This window comes from Harpia harpyja, chromosome 5 (genome assembly GCF_026419915.1).
Source record: "Harpia harpyja isolate bHarHar1 chromosome 5, bHarHar1 primary haplotype, whole genome shotgun sequence".
In the NCBI taxonomy this organism is placed as follows: Eukaryota; Metazoa; Chordata; class Aves; order Accipitriformes; family Accipitridae; genus Harpia; species Harpia harpyja.
The window spans coordinates 21,019,957-21,037,761 of record NC_068944.1 but is presented as its reverse complement, the minus strand read 5'-3'; the positions used below and the strand labels follow the sequence as shown (position 1 = coordinate 21,037,761).

Here is a 17,805-nt window from a genome sequence, read left to right as displayed (position 1 = left end):
ATAGTCTCCTTCCTTTTACCAGTAGAAGAGATTGGCCCAAAACTTTTCTAATGCTCTTGTGACTTTAAGTGCCCAGAGAGCTATATTTAATCCTACATTATTAAAACACAAGCAAGCTAAACTTTCACTGTAATGTATATTAATTATCTTACTGCGACATTCAAAATTGCATTTGGACCATGTGTGTATTACATATCCAGGACTCTTATGTAGAAGTAGAATATTTACTGCAAATTTCCATGTGGTGGAGAGTGATTTAACTCTTGTCATACTTCAGAATGAAATCTTACAAAAGCATCAACTGTTCTGTGCTGTAAATTAAAAGAAAAAAAAGGTGTCCAGCTTTGCAGCCACAACATCAGCTTGAATTTGGTAATTTCAGAAACTGTAGTTTTAGATTCTGCTGTTATTTTTAGTCTGAGACCTTCTCACATTTCTTGTGTTCTAACAGTCATAGCTTCCTTTTGTTTTAAATGGCTTTTTCTCCTGTTATATGAAGTAACAAAGCAAGTAAAAGACAAGTTGAATGACTATAGGGAAACCTGTGAAACTAACTATATATGCAGCATTTTTAAAGGCAGCGAAAGTAAGGGGGAGAATACATAACTTCTTTAAATGGTCTATGCAAATAATGGATGATAAAATTATCCTTTGAAATTGGTGAAAATAAAAATAAATTTTAAAAATTCAAAAGTTTTAGACTATTACTATCTTTTTTCTTAAACTTGAGTTGATGTAACTTATTGCATCATAACTGTAATATTATTTGCCTAGTGAGTTTGTTTTGACTTGCCTATAACATCGTAAAATCACAAAGTCATAGAATCACAGAATGATTTGGGTTGGAAGGGACCTTCAAAGATCATCTAGTCCAACCCCCCTGCTATGATAATATAGTAATAATATATTACTAAATTTTTCACCAAGTACCTGACTTTCAGAGTGAAAATTTTATTTTCAAAGGGAGCTCAAAGTACCAAAATACATGTGCCAAACTACCCAAATCTGTCAATGTATGGTTTTGTAATGCTTTAAGAGTGTTGGTCTCTTCGCTAGAGGAACATTTAGGCCAATACATTATCCATTTGTTCTCCAATTAGCTGATTTAAGGCATTCTTCTAAATAAGGCACTAATTGCTTACTGCAGTGTGGCAGTTCAGTAATGGGTTCAGTATCGATGTTAAGTTTATAGTACCTGATAGTATTTTACATTTGTTTATTCTTATTGGCTCAGTGATTTTAAAACAGTGGTTTAAAATCGGGGTGGCACACATCATGGGTAAGACATGCAGGCTAGAAACAAACAGGACCAGGCATACACAATGTGATGTTGTTGTTCCCAACATTTTACAGTTCTGGAACATTTCCTGTGGGCTGGTACCCAGCTTTAGCATGACACTAGAGGAAGCGCTGTGTGTTCATTTACAAAAGCGCACAGGTTGTTGGGGAAAGCACTGCAGAGGACATGGCTGCCATGGCATGCCAGCGTTCTTTACCGCTTTCCCCGCTGTTTTGCAAAGTGATATACTGCAGCAAAAAACTATAACTGCTGTCTCACTTCAGGAAGTACAGTTTAGGAGCTGGGGTAGTTTGATGGATAGTGTATACTAAGAAAAATATTAGAAACCAGGAAAGGCCACATAGTCCATTGAGGCTCATTTCATTCCAAATACACCTTCCCTAGGTTATCATCCAATTGTTAAGAGAAAGAGTAATGTTATCCATTTTTTATAATTCCACTTCTGGGTATTACAGAGATAAATACCTAAATGTTGGAGAACTAGCTTTCTTTCAGAGCACTATTTCAGGGGAAAAATACTTAAATGCAGATGGGTGGGATGACAGAAAAGAAATTGACCTTAAATGAAAAATATGATAGTGATATGAATATATGTGTATAGGCACAGTTTCTGAAAGTTCCTCAGAGAAAAGCTTTCAGTCATGAGACTTTCAGATAGTAACCTTTCCTTTGATTTATTGTTTCAGGACCAATGCAGGAGACAATATATGACTTTTGGAGAATGGTATGGCATGAAAACACAGCCAGCATAGTCATGGTTACTAATCTCGTAGAAGTGGGAAGGGTAAGTAATTTTTGTACTAAAAAAGATGAAAAACTTCCAAGGTGTTTGCTTTTGGAAGTTAAATAGCAGACTAACAAGATGCTTATATACTGAGTATGGCACATAAAATATTTATCACTGCCTGCACTAAGAGGTTCATTATCAATTATTTTTAAACATGCCTTGGATGCTTGGCTTTGATAACATTAGCACAATGAAAAAGTAACTGATAAAGCTGCATTTTGTACAGCACAGCCTGCAAAGACTGCCAAAGAGGGAAAGTGTTATATCTTGGTATATATATTTCAGACATACCATTTCTATTAAGGGAAACCAGAGAATTGGTTACAGAACAAGGTATGGTGTCATCTTTTTTTTAAGGGAGACCTAGGGGGAGTAATTCTGAAACAGATTTCTGAGAAAAGTAGTTAAAGTATGAAATTGCATCTTCTTCATAGTATATTAGTCTAGATCAACCTGGTTTGTTTGGGTTTTCCTTCCTGTAAGCCTTCTGGACTAAAACAGAAAAAATTAGCTTTACTCATTTGTACACTAAATTTGTTGACCAGGAGATCGTCTTCAGGAGCTGAGTAGTAAAGGAAAGCTTGAGTTACCTGGTTGATACTGTGTAATTTTCTTTCTTTGCTTGATAATTTCTAAAGTAGGCCTCCTACTCAAGTCATTGTGGCTAATTTTGTTTTCAACAAGTATTGAATGGAACCATTTTCTTTGTTTCTCACAACCTTCAATAACTCTTTTAATTTACTGCTTTGTCTATGCACTGGTGTCTTAGTTCTCATCTTGGATGGTTTTTTTCAAGAAAATTTGCTTGGGAACTGGGCATATAGCTTTTATTTAGAGTGAAAAAAACCCACTGCTTTTATTGCAACTACTGCAATTATTGCAAATTGAAGTGTTGAAATAAGACATCAAGTGCACATATCTTGGTGTGAGCCACATGGTTTTAAGAGGTGTTTTTAATTTCATGCTGGTGGAGTGGTTGGTACCCCTCTGCCCTGTGGCATTTGCATGAGAGTAGAGAGCACTGTTTATGTGACGTGAGTCAAAGTGTCAGATCTTGTGTCCTTTTTAGCAAGTCCAGTTTTACAATCTCAATCTATTCTTCCTTATGTTCTTTGTGAATTGTTAATATAAATCCTAACGTTTAGATATCTGTGTGCCCAAGCCTGCCAACAGATCAAGTGCTAGTATTATTTTTAGATATAAAAAAGATGGGATTTGTGACTGCAGTTAACACCTACTGCAGGAACACATGTACAACTAATTGCAGAGACAAAAAAGGATCATGGAGGCCGCTTTAAAAATTCAGTCCCTTGAGTGAGGAAGAAGGTAGAAATAGTTGGATTGTCACATATCAATTCAAAATGGATAGATTTGTAAGAATAGGAAGCTCTTCAGCAAACCTCTTCGTTAGAGCTTTATACACATTCATAAGTACCCAAGGACACCACTTAAAAAGGGATGTGTTCAGGGTATGGATAAAAAAGCGTTAGAACAAAAATAACATACTGCAGTTACTGTTTTCCTAAAGTCAGTATTTGAAAGCATCAGTTAGAGTGAACTCTCAGGTATCAGCCGGGGAGACGCCAGTCTTGGTTGCCAGTGTTGGCAGCCTCCGCTCACAACGTTTAGGTACGCAGCACATTCCCTTGGCAGCAAGCAACAGTTTGTGCCACCATGGAGATTTCTTCAGGGTGCAAGAGTCCTAGTGGTGTACAGATCTGCGGCTTTGTTGTTTCTGGCAGTGGTAGAAATGACTTTGTTCTCACTTTCTCTGGAGGCCAACATAGGTGAGATCAGAGAGCAGAAATTGAAATGAGCTTTTGAGGGAAATGAGATTGTATGAGCCACAGGACAATGCAGTCACTCCTTAATTGGTGCTTCTGTCCCACTCCCAGAGCTGGAACCATCAGCAACAAGGAGGCATATTACAAACACACCATCTGTCCCACAACCCCTAACACAAGCTCTGTGCCACCTTGATTAGTAATGATTTTAATGGACCTTTTGGTAGCATTCCTGCAGGGCAAACCTTGTAACCTTCCCAAACTTGAGTTTTTCTATTTCAATTGCTATTGCTGGTTTAAGATTTATAGGGGTGTATTATTTTTATTTTTTAACCCTCTTGACCCACTGTAAGCTGAGGAGGAAAATTCCTTTGTATTTTCAGGAAAGAGGAATATCTATTTAACATGTTTGCCACACGGTGTACGTCCTTCATGAATTAATCATTGAGGGGGCGTATGTGTATTTGTTTACCAGGACTGGCTGGATAGTCATTAAATCAGTGCTAGGAACTTGCTTCTTGCCCTGGAGCGTTATGTAGCAGGACTGTTAATTGCAGATGGAGGAATCACCATGAGGCTGTCCCTAATGCAAGCACCTGCTGCAAATGACTCAGTCCCCACATTACCCTCCAGCAGGGTACATCTGCCAATATCTGTCATTATCTGAGGCACACTTGTCAAAACCATACATCCCTTTAAGCTCTTCTGTGTTCCAGCAAGGGACCCTTGTCAGTGTTTCTGGCACCTGCAGACTGCTGTGCACCTGGTATTTAAATGGCACAGAAATGTGTTTTGATTGTGTTCTCTCTTTAATGAACCTACCTGAGGGACATTTAGTTCTTTATCTAGTAGCCTGTTACCCAGTCACTCACATTTACACTGCTTGTGTGGAAATTCAGAACTCACTTGTGCTGTTATACTAATCCATCTGCCAGAAGTCTTATCACAAAATCTGCAGGGCTCCCTAAGGAGACTTTTGTACTGGTAATTTAAGCTAATGATTTCTAAACATATTTAGTCAGTTTTATGAAGACCTCATTAGAATGTGACTGTTTATTAAAAATCTAAATGAGGTCTCACAGTTATTTAGAAAAATCATTGCGGAGTTGCCTGAACAGTTCTTTGATAACGGATGATGAAGTGGGTTTTAGTTAAGATTGGCCTAGGTTGACATAAGAACTTTTACAAAAAAACCCAAATAAGCAGCCCTTGAAGCAGCCTTGAAAAAAAGTCTCTGTCTTCTTCATGCTGAGGTCAACAACTTTCCACTCACAAAGAAGTTCACAAAAAGGGAATGACAGGTAACTAATGGTATAATTTACCTACATTTTAGTGCAAGAATCAGAATTTTCTGTACCACACACTAACATGTAACAAGCAAAACCAAGACTCATAAAAATATATCGGTGTGACCACAAGCTATTCAAAATAATGTATTTTGGATTATATTAATGCAAGAGGCCCCCGTGCTCATGTTTGTAAGTGGTAGAGCAACTGAAGATAGCAGTGTAATTTCAGACATCTTTTCCTGAGAGACTTAGCACAATCTGGTAGATTATTCTAGAGGAAACAAAACTTTTTATGCCACCAGTGTAGGGGTGATTGGAAAATAGACACAAGAGAACGTCTTGCTTACTCCAAGAGACTGCTCTTGAGTACAGACTCAAAAAGACAGAGCTGGGTCCTTCTGTAGAAAGCAATGGGAGCTTGATCAAGGTCTTTATGTACTGGCCAAAGTCTCAGGTTGCTTCTTGAAGTGTTCCAATGTTTGAACACATTGAAACATCTCTTTCCTCCTTAAAGAGTTACATTGGGAAGATTTAGAATATATTAAAATATGCCATCTAGCTGTCACCTCCATCTTTGCTCTTGTTGGGCTGGTACTAATGCTTCGTTGGCAGAATCAAACTTGGTATGTCACATCATTTGTCATTTGTCACTAGTCACTTTCTCTCCCACTCCTTGTTTTTGCTTGAGGCAGAAGAAATTTAGTAATATCTGATTAATAAAAGGTGAAATGCACTGATGAAATTCAGTGGGGGTGGTTGATATATAAATGCGCTGCAAGGTTTCATGATTGTCTATCATGCTTTTAATTTAACAAAGTATTTACAAAAAAAATCACTAGAAATAATTATAAAAAATAAAACCTCACCCCAGGAGCACAGTAATTACAGTAATTAGAGTTTCTCAATTATTATCAGAATTAGAAAACAGCCAGTGCTAATAGTGTTAATAAGCACACAAAAGACCCTTTTTTTGAAAGGAGGCGAGGATGACTACAACAGAGTGGATGTGACACAAACAGGGGAATGAAGGTCAGCCATAGACTGGTAAATAGCCCTTATGCCTGCACGCATGCCCTAGTGCTACCAAAACAGCCTCTGACTGCCATCTTACCACTCAGGAGTATTGTGCTTTCCTGATAGCCATCTCACACTCTTGGGTGACTTTTCCCTCCCAGGAGCCAGCAGGGCTGTATCTGCATAGGGTAAAAGAAAGAACACAGTGGTGGCTCAGCTTTTCCTTTGCTTGTTTTACTGGCCTGTGGTTCACATGTTACATACATGGCACTCTCATCTGCCTTGCTGCAAAAATGTTGATGGCTCTGACTTTTCATGTTTAAAAGAGTATTAGGGTCCACATGACAGTGAGGACATCCATACAATGGTCTTCTGACGGAGAGGGAATATCTCCTTGATACTGGCTGGTTAAAAAGCATTCCCTGTTGTAAGATAAAATCTGTCAGAAAAGAGTTGTTCTTCTCAGGAAAGACTGTATGGACCCAGCCCTAAGCAGTCATACGTGCATGTGCTTGGGCCTTGGGTGCTTACAACGTGCAGCCTTCGTCAGCATTCAAGAGGCATTTCTAAAACAGATACAAATATGTTTCCTTAACAAACAAAACCCAGAAGTCTTTACGTTGAACCAGATCTTCTTCAAATCCACCTGATGATCTGTTTCTGTTATAGACACATATTAGACATCCAAGAAAAACTGCCAAATAAAGCCCTGTCCAAAGACTTCTTACTGAAAACATAGTGCAAGAACCAAACAACAACTTCATAGGAAATTCCAGCAACATAAAAACTGTGTGAAATTTCCAATGGACTTGCCACCTATTCTTAGAATAAAAATGGAGTTTTTTGACACAAAGCTATTACGAAGCTTGCACTTATACATTTTACAAGTTTTGAGAATCTTCCATGCAGAAGAACCCTCTAATAAACAAAAGGTAAATTCACATTGTATTAAAGATTCAGATGACCTATTACAGAGATATTGCAGAGGTGAAACACAGTAACTCTTCTAACATGTCTCGCAAACAGCACATTTGTGTTTAGTATAAATGGAAGAACACTCTATCTAATTGAAACTGCCCTTAAATGTAGTAAGCCAAATTACCTACATTGGAATTAGTTCAGGATACTGGCACTAGCGCTCCTTAGGCGGTGTGCCAAAAAGTTTGTACGCATACTGGTGACTAAGATTTCATTTTAACTTTTCTACTGAAAGAAAGAAACTGCATTTTATGAGAGGGAGAAAGGTTGCTGTATGAAACCCTTCCCTACCTCTAGGTAATTCTAGTCTCAGCTTCTAAATCCTATGAATAGTGTCCTTCCCCATCTAGAGAAAATTTTTTTCTTATGTTTACCCAGAAAACCTGGGACCTGTGCTTATGGTACATATATGTTATTATATATTCTATTATTATACTTTTGGGTTCACTGTAATTCCAGTATCTCTTGTTGGATAGAGTAGAGTTTATACTTTTATGGAGTATCAATGAGGAAAAAAGAAAACAATCATAATTTAAAACTACTGTTAATATTTCAAGTCAGCAAACCCTTCTAGTCATCAAAACAGATTTCAGCTTTCTAGACTTCTAACCAGAAATAACAAGTTGGCATTACTCCATTATGCGTAGCAGGGGAGGAGCCCTTAGGGAAAAAAATTGGCTGTTGTTCTTCATGAAAGAGAAGGAAGGACTCTTTGTCATCATTTAATAAAGATGTTCCCAGATTAGCAATGTTAGCATCATCAAACAGGACATCAACCTACAAGCATTCAGCACTGTCCCATGTCACTCAAAGCAGACATCGTTTCAGCTCTCAGTGTTTTGATGCATTCTTGTTTCCAGTAAAAGCTATGTTTCAAAGAATGTTAATCAACAGATTAATATCTTAATGCTCACTAATCCAATTGAGATAACTCACTTTGAGAAATAAATAAAAGAGGTTTAAGGATACACAAATGCATTGACCCCCTTGTTGGGCTAGCTGCTGAAGTGCTGCCAAGGTGTAGGATGCAAGTATAAGTGCAGTCTGCAAAGAGGGCTTCAAGTTCTTTGAAATGCCAGGGCTAGCAAAATGGCTTCATCACCGCAAGTCTCCTCACCTCAGCAGTCTTGTGAAATTAATCTCTCAGTCTCTCTGTGAAGAAGTAGTATCCTGGAGGTGCCAACACAGTTTTACCTTAGCCAGTAGAGTAACATGTAGAGCTTTCTAACCTAACATCAGATGATCAGGTTTTTAGAGTCAGAAGGCAATCCGCTAACTTGGTGTGGTGCTCTGTAAGCTCAACTAATGGCATGATTTTGCTCTTGGAATGGAAACATGATTCAGAGCAGAGGCTGTTCTGCCTGATGCAGGCACATCAGGTCCTCAGAGCACAGGATCTGAGCAATATGCCCATGATTTCACAGTTGTGTAAGGGATTAAGACAGGCTTTGAGGAGTTCCAGCTAATCCTGTAACCATCATTCATCTTGGCATGGGACCACCCTTCTCATGTCTGCTCAGCCTTTTTTCCTCAAGTGCTGTACTAAGGTGCACTAATTTACAGCCTTTTCAAATGACCAGTGAGAAACAAAAATGGCTAAACATAAGCAATGAAATAGAGGAATCCATATTCTTCTGTTTGTATTAGCAAAGGAGGCAGGAACACTACAACAGCTTTGCCTTGGGTTACCTGTACCCTAAAGCAGTTCTTCTAGACTAATTCTTTTTTATGGAAGGCTACACCATGGGTTTGGCCTGTCAGCTTAATTTCATCTAACCCAAAGTACCAGGTTGATGGCATGCTAACGGTATACCTGATTCTTAAGAACAAAGGGATCGCACTTATTCAGGTGGAAAGCATTAGTGTATGGCTACTACTGGACATGTCCAGAAGGCCAGCTATTCTGGGCAGAAGTTGAATGAGAGTGCATCCACCAGACAGCCTAGGATTGTGCTGCTGGGGCAACATAGGGCAGCAGAGGGTGGAGAATTATATCATCTCTGAGTCATCACTGGAAGAAGTTAGACTGAGCTAGTAAAATTCATGGAGACGTCTCTCCCGCTCTGGGAGCTGTGAACAACATAAAGACTTTTGGCTGCCTTTATACAGACCCATTCATCTGATGGTGCCAAACAGTATCTTAAATGTTGTATTTCTCAATACTTTTCCATACCTCTTTTAGAAAACTGTAAAATGAGGTATAAATCAATTAACTGACTTGCTCAAAAGCAAACAAAGAAAATGAAAAAAAGAAAGACTGGGTTTTATCTTCTGTCAAAGGTTGTTTTATAAAATGTTCTTAAATCACAATACTTTTTTTTTTTTTAAGTATTTAAATAAAAATACTTTCAATTATTGGATGTCCTTTTTTCTTCAAGTCAGCCAAATAAAAGTATATGATGTTATCCTAGCTACATCTGTAAAATCTGTTAAAAATTTTCGCCAGTGAGCTTGGTTGGCTATTTCATTTTATATCCTGGAGGTTTCATTTCAAAATTTATGTCTGACTTATCATCATTACTTAGTTCAGGATTAATTTTAAATTAGAATATATAATACTGCTCTTCACTAATGACAATCCATGCAGTGCACAGCCAGTTATATCACCTTTTTGCTAAGAATATTTCTGAATCAAAGGAAATTGGAAACTTTGAATAATCAGTGTTATTTAAATTGTTCTGTACAAACTACAAAGTATATTTCACAGCCAGCTCACACATTAATTCTGTAATACTCCTCCTATTCCAAACCTCTGAGTAAATGAATTACTGTCCTGGCTTTCATACTGCCTTTAGCGAGATGTGTCGCATTGCCAAATGGCTAAATATACAGCTTTGGAAGTCACAATTTGTGTTCATTAGCTATCCACTGCCTACATTGTTTGTTATATTTAGAATCAGCAACAACAACTTTCCACCTTCATTTTTAATTCTTAGTTTCTCACATTAGACTATTTTGCTGGGGGATGGAGCTAGGGGGTGGAAGTAGATAATTGTCTTCTCCAAATTTCTGAAATTATTAATAAAATAAACATCTTTGGAAAAATTGGACAGTGTACCTTGGGATGAATAGATTAAAACAGAGCATTTTCATTATGTGTCTGGCAACCACCCTTTTATCTCATCTTGTGATGAACATCTGTATTTTTTGGCACATTGTTAGGATATAAATGTGGGGTGTATTGGAACAAACCCTCAATTATAGTTCTGCTCAGATGAGATTTCAAAATTATGTTTTCTACTTTGTGGATGATATTTACTGTTATGGTAGCAACTGTGTGAAAAAAAATCTAATGCATTTAATATTCAGTTCTGGATTCATGTATCAATTATTTAGCTAAACCTTCTGTTACTAGGTTTGTCTGTAAAACATGTACCAAATGTTTATAAAAAGGGAAAGAGATTCATCAAATCACAGTAGCTAAAGCTGTGCTAAAAAGAAAAAATGAACAAACATATGTTACAAACAGTATTTCTCATATTTGATGAGTAAAACCATATTCTATTTTGTTGCAATTGTATTTGCTTGTACAAATAAAGGCCCTGATCCAATAAATATTTATAAGTGTGATTTTGATTTACACTATTTAATCTACTTCTGTCTTTAAGACACCTTTGCATTTATTTGAGAGGTCTTGAAGGAGATGGGAGACTGGTCTTTAAGCATTGACTTAACTTTTGGCTCATCAGGAGTCCAGAGAGTTCCCATGTCTAGAGCTCAGCACGTGCAGCAGCATTGCAGAACAAGAGCCAAAAGTAGGAAAAAAGCCTGAATTTGGGGGGGGGGGGGGGGGGGGGGGGTTGATCCCCCCCCCTCCCAGTGAGTGAATCATTTAGTGTTGATCTGTGGCTCTGACTGTGGCTCTGGCACCGTTCCCCTGGTTGTTACAGCCCCTATTCCACTTGGGAGAGTTTTCAGGAAATTGTGTTGTCATGGATCCTTCTGGTCAGGTCCAGTCTGCTCTGTGCCCAAAATCCCCTGTGCAGCAGAGTAAGAAATGCCTGGCGGGCCCAAGCTGCATGAGGCACGAAAGGCTATAACTTCTGTGCAACATCCCTCAATGCTTCCCTAATTATTCCACTGGATCATCTTAAATAAGGTTTAAAAAAGAATGGAAGCAAATCCAACAGTTGAGGCGTAAGAAGATGGAGACTGTGTTCTTCTAAATTGGTCTTTCTAAATGTCCCTAGTTCTTAGTCATAATCCAGACTGTCTAGACATACGAAGTTAGAAACAGGCATGTTTTCCTTCAAGGTTGAGCAATTTAATTCAGCCAGGGTTGGGGTTTTTTCCCAATTGTTTATTTTACTAAACTAGAGCTGTTTTGAGGATGACAGGCACCCATCAGAAAGAAACAAGGCTAAAGTTAGCAACAAAGAGACGTGCTGATCAGTAGTGCTGTAACTAGGTTCACCACTGCAGCTGCTCCCTTCCTACGTGCATTGGCCGTCTTCATCTGGTTCAGGTTCCATCTATGGAAAGGGTAAGTCAACAGGCAGGAAAAGGCAATCGGCTTCAGAGATGGGGTCATTAGTGGGCTGCTCCAGTCCGAAGGCAGTGTGAATTGCCTTATTCTGCATGGAGAGTCAAAAAATCATCTTAGTCATAGATAGGAAAACCCTGTTTCAGAGAGTTCCTGGCAATGACTATAAAAGGGTCAGTTTGCTGGTGTAAGGGATTTGAACAATGTGAATTTTCTGGATTATTTTAACAACACAGACAAAACAATGAGCATTCAATGTTTTTTCACATAGCTTCTATCAGAGGATTTTGGGAAATACATCCAAACAAGATATGATCTGAATAAATATCAAGTAGATGCAACAATAGATACCAGCAGCCAGTACTAAGCTGCTTGCAGCAATGCTTAATGCTTTTGAAATGGTTGTTCACTGCTTACAGCTGGTAGGTATGCTTTAGAGATGAATACGCGTTTGCCAGAGATCCTGCCATTTAGGCACCCTGGGATTGGCCCTTGGCTGGTGGAAACCTTCTCACCCACACTGACACCCTGTCAGCTTGCTGGCTGGTGAGCAGGGGGGGGGCGTGGGGAGGAGCAGTCTTGCTACCCTTGCCCCTGCTACAGGAGTGCTGAGCACTGGGAGGACTGTTCAGTGTCGCAGCTCCAAGCCTCTTGCTATGGAAGGGAACTGTATAACCCGGTGTTTGCTGGTTGTCCTGAAACCATGCTTAATACCAGATGAAATGTGAAGAATATAAAGAATTTTTCTTAGCCAATACTAATGCGGTTACTAAGTCTGAAGACAAGCATAGAGAAATAAATAAAAACCTGCTTATAGCTACCTGAACTTCAGCTCTGCTCTAGGAGCTTTCCATCAGCTGTGTAAGCAGGAATAAGCTGTTAGGATGCTTATATAATTTTGTGGCTGGGAGCCAGGGCTTACAACCAGGCAACTCATCCCTGGAGGTATTCAAAAAGCGTGTAGATGGGGTACTCCATAACATGGTTTAGTGGGCATGGATGATGGTTGGACTCGATCTTGAAGGTCTTTTCCAACCTAAATGATTCTATGATTCTAACTCTTTTTCTCTGAAGAGGATCCTGATGTGGGGCTGTGTTTTTCCAGCCCTTCAACTCAGTTTGATTCAGATTTAAATTTTATCCTGCTAAAGAGTCAGAAAAAGGGTCAGAACTACTGACCCTGCCCAGTCAAACTTTTTATTTCATCACTCCATGTTACTACTTTGGTGTGGCAAGACCTCTGTTCTGTCCAGACAGTAAGGAGGGGTGGTATGTGATTATCAGCTACGTCACTTGAAACAAATTCTGAGGAAAGTATTTTCTTCTGCGTGACAGGACAAGGTTTGACTCTCTGCATAATCCTTTATATACTGAACCTGGAGTTTGTATAAATAAATCAATTGAATCATGCATTACAGTTTTCGCTGTATGCTTATACACACATTCATCAGTTTTACCTTTTGCTAAGACTAGACATGATAGCAATCCAAATATTTTGGCATGAAAATGGGTTTGAGAAATACTCTACCAGTTGTGAAGTTTAATTTTTTTTTTTTCTACCAGTTTTCCATTGAATATTTGAAGTGTTTGGGTTTTTTACCCAACCCATTTAAGTGTATATTTAAGTAAACTAGTAAATTTACATGTATGAAAAGATCCATTTAAATTTTTCCCTTCAGTGAGAGAAAGAGAGAAACCATTCCAGGCAGCAGACGTATAACAGATGCTACTTTTAGCACGTACTGCACTACTGGACAATGGCTAGATGCAGTGGTGATAGCATAGCTATTATTGTGATAGAGCAGAATAAAAAAGAGATGTATAAGTAATGTGTTAGCTTCCCCGCCCACTGCCTTGTCCACACAGATGGGAAGGAGAAAATTCTTAAGACTGTCAGCTATCTACATCATCATATACAGTCCCCACAACCACCCAGTTGAGTTTTGTGATTTGACCTTTCATCAGTTCCTTCGGAAAGTTGATCTGAGTAAACAGATACTTTTCTAACAGTAGAGAAGATCCTTCCTGTCTGAAAAACACATTTTCATTTTAGAAGGTAGGAAGATATTTTTGAGACCAATCAGCAGCTAGAGGTTATGGAAAAAAACCTTCTGGTAGTAGTCGTCCTTCTGGGCACACCCTGCATTGGAAAGCACAGGAAATGAACAGTTACTGTAACCGAGTTGTGCAGGGTATAATTACCCCTTGTGCTCTGAACAATTGCCTTACTTCACTAACCACAATACAAATCTCACCTGCAACTCTGAAAGCTGTCTTAAAAAAAGAAGAGGCAATGTCCCTTTAAACATCAGTCATTTCCACATGCAGAAAATGTGATTGTTTTGCATGTGATTGCATTTTAAAACAGAAATCATTACACAGAATACAGAATGGATTCAGTATGAACCTTCTAAAATAAATGAACCTTACTTTCTTTTGTATTTTTTAAAGGTCAAATGCTGCAAATACTGGCCAGATGACACAGAGATATATAAAGACATTAAAGTCACCCTAATAGAAACAGAGCTCTTGGCTGAATATGTGATTCGAACATTTGCAGTAGAAAAGGTAAGTTTCCAAATTCAGTTTTCTCAAATACAATGGTATCTGCCTAAGCAACTTATATACAGATTCACCATGAGAAAGTTAAATCTTCTGGCTGACATCCCGGTTTTGTAGCTATTTTTTGGGTAAACGACTACTGCCCTCTTACGGTAAACTGTGTTTTTCTTTAAATGCAGCAACTTTACTGTGCTTTCCATCACTGTTGGCCCCTGCCTGAGTTAGAAAAAGTGATGTTCCTTCCTAGGAGAAATCGAAGCCTCCCTCCCAGCAATCAATTGAAAACACATTCATGCTGTTTTCCTATCTTATGTTCCCCACAATCATTTTCTGTCCGTACCAGAGGCTGCGTGCACCATTATTCAGAAGTCCATGGTGAATACTGTTATCTGTTGGGCCAGTGTGTTCCTGGTCTGCAGAGACATAGTTGTAACAAACTAATTTTCTTCTCAAGGAAATTTCATTTTTCATGTGGAATCCATCTTTATATGGAGAGTTCCAATCAGCATGTTGTATTACTGTTTATTAGAATAATGCCATTAGTTTGATGCTTACTAGATCTTGTAGCTCTCCCAAACAGCTTACAATATATGGACAACATACAATTAACAAATAAGGTACTTACTTACTGAAAGTGAGAACAAGCAGGGTCAGTCAATGCTGAAGAGTGTCATGCATTTTGTGTCAGTTCAGGGGTTTTATTCGGAATTCATTAAAGGACAGAAGTGTTTTAATTGTAAGTATCAAGTCTTATTTGAGTTGCAGAACAACAAGGAAAGGGCCTCTTTGGAAGACTTGATACTCCTAATGGCACACTGAAGTAATGTTCTCTCAGTATCACCATGAGTAGATTTTCAACTAATTAGCTCAGAAAACTCCTTTTGATTTAGTTGCAGTACCTGTGATATACTAGTTCTGTCTAATGATGAAATAGTATTCGGTTATGATTTTGAAGAACATAGTCTTTAGCATCAAAGAATCCTGCACACAGGTAGATGAAACTGCCAAAAAGACGACCCAGCAGGGTCTCTGTACATACATCCACAGTAACAAAGGGATTAGATTTTTTCCTGGTTTATTCTTCAATCTAATACTTAAATATGCATCAATACAGCAACCTGCGGGTAATGATAATAGAATTATGTGGTTTGAATGAACTGAAATATTGTATCATGTTTACCACTATACATATTGTACATCAAATTCACTCAAGCCTGTTGTTTCCTTGCATTTAGATATTTTTAATAAACAGATGATGAAACAGTGGCTGCACTTTGAAGTAGATGAAGCACTAGTTGATTTCTATTCTGCAAATTTTAAGCCCATGCTTTGATGTTAGCTTTTCTCTTCTTAACTGGGACTGGAAAAAAAGACCTAGAGGATTTTACAGTTGAACATAACCAAACTGTCTTGAATAAGTGCATTAGAACAGATAGAGATAAAAGGCACTAAACATTTTATTTCTTAAAAAAAATCTCCATCTGAAAAGATTTCATTTAGGCACTGCTTTTTAATAGTTGGTAGTTTTTCAGTAAGCCTCTAAAAGCAGTGTCAGTGTAGTTTGAGTAAAGTACATTTGTTTTTACCCTATTTTCCCTATTTTTTAACTCTTCCAATGGTACTGGAAGGTCAAGTGTGTATATCTCTTCCACCATTATTCTCTCAAGTTTGTATTTCTGATCTACTGGGACTGATACTTTTCAGCCTCTCTAAGACAAGCTGCATGATGAGACAGGGTGCGCCCTAACCAAATCTGCAGATAATACTAAGTGAAGGATGGTGTTGAAATGCTGAACATTGAAGCCTCAGTTGCAAAGGACTTCAAGACTTGGCCAACAGAAACTTTAGTAATTCAACAAGGAAAAATGCAAAGTTCTGCACCCTAGGTGGACTAACCCCATGTGTCAGTACAGGCTGTGGCATCCTGGGACAATATCTGACATCCAGGATGATTAAGGATGTAGGACATATGAGCTTCAAGGGAAGGTTAAGAGCACTGGCCTTGTTCAGTGCGGTAGAGATGAGGAGGAGGGGTAAGGAAGATCTAATTGCAACCTGCAACTACTTCAAAGATGTTTAGAAAATCAGGGGCACCAAATTCTCCTCATTCTTCTCAATGGTAGTGGATGCAAAACAAGGGGCAATGGCCAAGAAGTTGCAGCATGGAAGGCTTGCACTGGAAAAACTCCTTCAGGTGGAGGATAGTGCAGTGCTGGAGCAGGTTACTCAGAAAAGTTATGGAATCTCCATTCTTGGAGGTCATCAGGGCTCAGCAAGACAGATCTAGTGTTGGCCACAGACCCACTCTGAATGGGAGGTTGGACTGGAGACCTTCAGAAGTCCCTTCTGACCATCTTTTCTATTTGTGGATGAACATCTCATACCTGCTCCTAAAATACAAGAAGTTGATTTGTTTGGAGATAAATCTATTGTTCTGTTTTGTTTTGATTTGTTTTTTTTTAAATGGCTATTTGGTAATTATTGAGGAGTAGGGGGATAATGCTAAGAAAATTGAACCCCAAGTTACACTCTGAAGACCACTTCCTAGATACACTTTACGTAGATTGCATAAGCAGCTCCTCTGGAGCAATTCCTTTACAGCACAACAGTTAACTCAGATGAATTACTCAGACAGTAACATACAGCAGCACCATAAGTATTTGTAGCATTTTTTAACATCCTAAGATTTGTTAGCAATGTACACCATTTTCTGGTTTTTTCAGCTGAAACAAAAAGTAAAAAATACAGTCTCCAACCTGAGCATATGCCTTTATGATTCATGCAGTTGTGTTGCTATTTTGGGTTTAGAAACCAGCAGGGAAGCTACAGACATGAAAATCAGTCTTTTGTAGGTATAATAAGCCAACTCATTATAAAAGTACCATATATGCAAAGCCTTTTCTTAGTAGCTGAGTGTTACCAACGATAGACAAAAATGCAGTCAGCATGACAGACAGCATTTTCAAAACTAATGCACAAGATACACAGGACATACCCTGAGCTGGGCACATTATTTTGTTTACTTTTTTGTAAATTGCTTGAAAATCAGGGCTGCGTACAGCATGAAGAATTTGTGGGGAGTTACTCATTTCAGTCCTCAGTTTGTATAGTCACGGCATTGTTTTTTTGTATGGGATCTTTGTTTCTTGGGGGATTGTGGGCAGTTGTTATGAGCAATGAAAAAGTGTTTGCGACATGGATGCCCCACCTATGCTCAGCTATTTACAGAGTTGGAGACCTTGCTTACAGTAGCAAAAAGATGTGTTAACTAACACACTCCTAATCCCCAGAGTACAGAGACCAAATTGTATTTTAATGTGTTTGCTAGACTGTCTTAAAATGCAAATTACTTTGTCTATTCCTGGGTTTCAGTATGTTTTAAAATTGTTTTTTAGGCTAGAAGGTCATTTCTGTTGCAAGGCTGTGACCTCCTCAGTCTATACCAGTGCCGCATATGGTCTTGATCTGCTCCCTTGCCTGCCTTTTTGTGTCGCAGCTGCCGAGGCAGATGAGTGTGGATATTCCTCTGAGCTGATGCCCAGTCTCCAAAGACCCCCAGCCTGAGTTGTCAGAGTATCAGGCCTCCAAGATACACCAAGCACACTCCA

The 17,805-nt window shown here is 38.6% G+C and overlaps 1 protein-coding gene across 13 annotated transcripts in view; it reads left to right on the top strand.

Moving 5' to 3' along the window:
• PTPRM (protein tyrosine phosphatase receptor type M) overlaps positions 1–17,805 on the top strand; it is a 511,840-nt gene that overhangs the window by 476,023 nt on the left and 18,012 nt on the right. For all 13 annotated transcript variants that reach the window (XM_052787185.1, XM_052787177.1, XM_052787176.1 and 10 more), the window contains 2 exons: positions 1,987–2,084; positions 14,087–14,203. In XM_052787185.1, the coding sequence (XP_052643145.1) occupies positions 1,987–2,084; positions 14,087–14,203 (215 nt within the window). The remainder of the gene's footprint in view (positions 1–1,986; positions 2,085–14,086; positions 14,204–17,805) is intronic.